The 5,939-nt window shown below is 40.5% G+C and overlaps 1 protein-coding gene across 1 annotated transcript in view; it reads right to left on the bottom strand.

Annotated features, from left to right (window-relative positions):
- Positions 1-569: 569 nt before the first annotated feature.
- SNTG1 (syntrophin, gamma 1) overlaps positions 570-5,939 on the bottom strand; it is a 152,967-nt gene continuing 147,597 nt past the window's right edge. Inside the window, exon 17 of the mRNA XM_010839011.1 lies at positions 570-728. Coding sequence (XP_010837313.1) covers positions 570-728 — 159 coding nt within the window. The remainder of the gene's footprint in view (positions 729-5,939) is intronic.

Genomic DNA, 5,939 nt, shown 5'->3' with positions numbered 1-5,939 from the left:
TCAGCAATGATTTACAACAGCATACACAAACTGGGGTGCCACTGTCAAGTCGTGGGCTGAAGCTATAAGCAGAAATCCACACCAGTGAGCTGAGGTGCTCTCTTCTTGGACAAGGGTCTTCACGCTGGTCTCAGGGCCTCTGCCTTCTTCTGTCGCTCCTCACATAATAGCAGGGCACTGGTTCCTGATCAGGCCCTTCATGCATTTGTCATACAAAATAGTCTAAAATACAGACGTGACTGTTTAATGGGTGTTTTATTTATAGGTAGCTTACAATTTTTATATTATTTACACACTCGAGTCATTCATCGGTTCGTCTTCCCTTTCAATGAAAACAACCGCAGCGGTCCTGACCCAACGAAGAAGAGCAAGTCGTCCCGCTCATTTAGGACGATCCCTCGAGACCTTCGAACTGCAATGCTTTGGGGATCCATCTGATCTTCTCTGCTCAGATTTCCACTTGGCTTCACTGCTAACTTGGGGATGTGATGGCTTCTCCATTGTCTGCGGCGATGAATAAGGTCATTCTGTTTACAAGTCAAGATGAGAGGGAGGCTGAGCTCAGGCTGTCAGGTCATGTACTTGGCTTTGCTCGGTACTCCGGAGCTGGAAGCCGCAGAGGCAGCAGCCTGACTGCCTAGAAACAGAGGGTCCAAACAAGCCACTTTGGCAGCGAAGAAGGAATGAATGCAGTGGAGAACAGCAAAGAGATTCGAAAACTCCAGCTCCTGAAAGGGACAGAGAGATGAGTCACACAAAATAAAAATCAATTTCCTTGAGATAAATGAAACATACCACGCTAATAGATAACAGCTAGACCTTCTCTTTAAAGTGCAATAAACTCAACTAGAATCGAAGATATCTAACCTATGGAAACTGTTGGCACTTTTGTTTCATATGTTAATTTCAAATGAAGGTTTATTTCAAAATACAGTGCTCCAGGAGCTGGAAGGACTTAACATGATTATCACCCAGGAGAGTCTTTTCAACACTGATCAATGCTGCACAGAAATATACTTAGCCAGATTAAAATTTTACTCTTGATAAAGTGTAAACAAAGAGAAGCAGTAGATTTAAAAGTATTTTTATCTCTTTAGAGACAATTCAAATGAAGAATTTGGATTAGAATGATTAACAAGTACTCTTCACTATTCTCTAGAATCAGTTGCTATTTGCTGTTGGACAATGAATATGAAATACTGAAGCAAGGGATATGAGTATTTTCTATGCTATAAGCCAAACGGTTCACTTCTGAAATATAATGTGTGCGCTCATTTTAAATTTAATTAGTTTTGATGATCATACTTGGTTGTTAAATCAATGCAATGTAGGAGAGATAGCTATGCGGTCCAAGTAATTCCCTTCATGACGTTGGGAGTTCTTAGTATCTGATGCTAAGTATTAAAACACCAGAGCTCTGGTTTAAGTATTTTAAGTTCCTAAAATGACTCCACCTAAAAGTGATCTTAGTTTTTCGGCCATTATGATTTCAGGAGCCTTATTTTTAGTAACCTGCCTCATGTCACTGTGAGGTGTTACTGGTCATACAGCAGGTTTCCTCTGGTCACAATTCAGTCCACAAAAGAGCCCCTTCATTCTCTGTGCAGCCAGCTCACTTTACACACAGGTTTTGAATACGTTCAGTGTCAACTTGTATAAATCCACTAGGTATAAAAAAGGTGGGAAGGCTTTGGAAAGCATGAGGTGTGCTTTCTGTACTCTTGGTAAAAGGGAGAATACTGTTGAATGTTGCAACTGGGCAAAAATACAAGTAACTTTTTCTCAAAAATATATCTGCCGCATCTCTGTTAAACTGGAGATTATAGCTTGGTTGTCAGAAAAATAAATAATCTAAATATGAAGACATTTCGGAATGATTAATATTTTCATACCTTGTCAAGAATATGTCAACGATTTGATGTAGTCAGCACTTTAAAATTTTTACACCTATTTTCAGCTGTTGGGTGGGCAAGAAATTAAAGGCAATCAGAAGAAAAAGCAGGAGGCAGAGATGTGCTTAAGTTTAGCCTTTGATTCCAACATCAACTCATCTTTCCTCAGCTCAGTGGTCATCTTTCACCATCACATCTACTCCTAAGGCTTTGATTTGCATTGCTATATACACAAGTAACACTCTTTTCCTCATTTCCAATGTAAATTCTAGACTTTCAGGTCCACCTATCTACTGAGCATCCACAGATGATGTCCATCGAGCCATTTACCATCTCCTTGGAACAGAGCTCTTCTGGAGCCCATGAATGTCCCTAAGCATAACTCTCCTCAAAATGTAATCATTCACTCAATGAATATTTATTGAGGGTTTACTATGCATCAGGTCTTTTCCTTGTTGAAAAGACAGAGTCATAAGCAATGCAGACAGAAAAATGTCCTCCTAGGAGTTACAGTCTCAAGCAGGATACAACACGGGAGAGCATAAACAAATTAATATTTCTGGATGTAGTGATAAGTACAGTCAAGAAAATAAAGCATGGACAAGAGCAGAGTGTAGGAGGGGCTGTGGGATAGGAAGTCCATGTCGTCATGAAGGCAAAACCTCAAGAGATAAAGAAGTAAACCATCTGGATGTTTGTGAGAGAAACACTTGAGGCAGAAGTCAATTTCAGAGGCCCTGAGATGGAGATAGTCTAGGAGAGCTTGAGGAAAAGCCAGGGGCTGTTGGCACAGGGATGGAATGAAATGAGTGAATAATGGGGGCATCCCAGGCAGCTCAGTGGTAAAGAATCCACCTGCCAATGCAGGAGACACAGGAGATGTGGGTTCGATCCCTGGGTGGGGAAGATCCTGGGGAGAAGGGAATGGCAACTCACTCCAGTATTCTTCTTGCCTGGGAAATCCCATGGACTTAGGAGCCTGGAGGGCTACAGCCCATGGGGTCACAAAAGAGTCAGATACAACTTAGTAACTAACAAAACAACAATAGGTCAAGAAATGAGGTCGAGGAATAATGCAGGGCATTCCAGCCCCTTATGAGCTTTACTCCAAGCGACACAGAAAGCCACTGGAGATTTCTGGGCATAGAGTGACAAGAATTAGTATTAAGTCTTAAAATGATAATTTGGGTACACTGTTGATAAACTCTGTGGGAATATGATTTAAAGATAAAAAGGAAGTTGTAAAGTTTTTCAACTAAAAAATGTGGGGGATTGAAAGTAAACTCGAGTCAAGGACGATTTCAAGATATTTGATGAATAACTGAGGAAGGATTTGCAAATTATCTGGTGAGGGCATAATATCCAAAAATATAAAGAATTCATGTAACTCAACAGCAAAAAACACAACACACTCTGATTAAAAACTGGGCAGACGATATGAATAGACATTTCTCTCAGATAAGATGTGTAGATGGCCAGCAGGTACACGAAAGGATGATCAGCATCGTCAGAAATGATCAGCATCAGTGACATCAGAGACATGCAAACCAAGCCCACATGAGACACCACTGCACAGCTGTTGCAGCTGGTTTCACCAGCTCAGGCAGCTGCAGTCTTACAAAAATTGCTGCCAACTGTTTTCAGCACATACCTCACTGAACAAGGTTTGTGTTACATCGAGTACTGATAAGCACTGCAAATGGGCTTTACCAGGGTAATTACCATTTTCATAAGCAAATTGTTCCAGGGGGGTCAAAATTCACTTTATTTTTTTTTCCATTTTCAAATGCTTTCATGATTTTTGCAATTTTGATTTTTTTTTATAATGAGAAGATAACACCATACCTGATTATTTTGAGTTACTTTGCCTCCTTAGAAAAACTTTCAAGTATATCTTTATCCTTAAAATTTTGATTTTCAAATGTTTTTACTTATATTAAATCAAAATGCAATTCCATTTCTTCTATAGGTGACTGGTGACTTTGGGGAAAAAGGAAAAAAAAAATCACACCCTCGACATGTTCCCTCTGACAGTTGCTTACTTTGGAGGCAGTTAATATATGTTTTACCTTAAAAATATCAGGTTAAGTTTTCTAGTTTACTAGATTAAAAGAAGTTGGGATTCTTAACATATGTGGGTAAACAAAATTCAATATCCCTGTGAAGAATATAAGAGGCTTGAAAATAAATTATGCACAAGGAGGAAACATTCTCAGTGAGAAATAAACATGACTCAGAACCCTTGGGGATTCCCAGGAACTTAAGAGCTCTTTTCAAGGAAGACGAGTATCCAATGCAGAGTTCTCCTTCATGTATTCATTTCCCTGCTCCAATCAAGCGTTTGAAATAAAGTTTTAGGTAAGATCAGAGGTATGTAAATCTCACACACACACACTTGACTCATTCTCCACATTTACTTCCAGCCACTCCAGTTTCTTCTACACTATGATTTTGGATAAAGTCAGTTGTATGGAAATCACACACATGCATGCATGTTCACACACACACAAACACACATACCTCATCCCCACCTCCATCCCCATTCACTCCCAGCTGCTCTAGTGTCTACTGCTGTATGAGGCACCAAACTGCTTTGATAAAGGACCTCATTACAAGCAGGAGCCGCCCCATCCTCACTTTTCTTCTCTAGAATCTAAACAGCTGGGGCTCTGGGAGTCCACAATGAGAGGAGAGTTCTAGAAAACCTCTGGTTCCGGATGCCAGAAAGAGTGAGAAACTGAGCAACAGGCTAGCTAGGAAGCTGATCTTTCACTTTCTACACAGAGGACGGTTGTCGGCCCCAGTCCCTCCTGGGTTTGGCTTTGTGAATATTAAACTTCCTAGTTCATGAGCCCTCCAAATGCCAAATAGGAATCTGCTTAGACGATGAGTCATTATCTTCTGAAAGACAGACTTCAGCACATCATGCATTCTTTAGTAGGGTCTCTGCTGAAAGAGAAACTCCCCAGGTCAGTAGGTGCCCAATATGCTATTGGAGATCAGTGGAGAAATAACTCCAGAAAGAATGAAGGGATGGAGCCAAAGCAAAAACAATACCCAGCTGTGGATGTGACTGGTGATAGAAGCAAGTTCCAATGCTGTAAAGAGCAATATTGCATAGGAACCTGGAATGTCAGGTCCATGAATCAAGGCAAGTTGGAAGTGGTCAAACAAGAGATGGCAAGATGCAATGTCGACATTCTAGGAATCAGCGAACTGAAATGGACAGGAATGGGTGAATTTAACTCAGATGACCATTATATCTACTACTGCGGGCAGGAATCCCTCAGAAGAAATGGAGTGGTCATCATGGTCAACAAAAGAGTCGAAAATGCAATACTTGGATACAATCTCACAAATGACAGAATGATCTCTGTTCGTTTCCAAGGCAAGCCATTCAATATCACAGTAATCCAAGTCTATGCCCCAACCAGTAATGCTGAAGAAGCTGAAGTTGAACGGTTCTATGAAGACCTACAAGACCTTTTAGAACTAACACCCAAAAAAGATGTCCTTTTCATTATAGGGAACTGGAATGCAAAAGTAGGAAGTCAAGAAACACCTGGAGTAACAGGTAAATTTGGCCTTGGAATATGGAATGAAGCAGGGCAAAGACTAATAGAGTTTTGCCAAGAAAATTCACTGGTCATAACAAACACCCTCTTCCAACAACACAAGAGAAGACTCTACACATGGACATCACCAGATGGTCAACACCGAAATCAGACTGATTTTATTCTTTGCAGCCAGAGATGGAGAAGCTCTATACAGTCAGCAAAAACAAGACCAGAAGCTGAGCTGTGGCTCAGACCATGAACTACTTATTGCCAAATTCAGACTTAAATTGAAGAAAGTAGGGAAAACCACCAGACCATTCAAGTATGCCCTAAATCAAATCCCTTATGATTATACAGTGGAAGTGAGAAATAGATTTAAGGGCCTAGATCTGATAGATAGAGTGCCTGATGAACTATGGAATGAGGTTTGTAACATTGTACAGGAGACAGGGATCAAGACCATCCCCATGGAAAAGAAATGCAAAAAAAC

This window comes from Bison bison, unplaced genomic scaffold, assembly GCF_000754665.1.
Source record: "Bison bison bison isolate TAMUID 2011002044 unplaced genomic scaffold, Bison_UMD1.0 scf7180017864108, whole genome shotgun sequence".
NCBI classification, from domain to species: Eukaryota; Metazoa; Chordata; class Mammalia; order Artiodactyla; family Bovidae; genus Bison; species Bison bison.
This window is presented reverse-complemented; position numbering and strand designations above follow the sequence as displayed.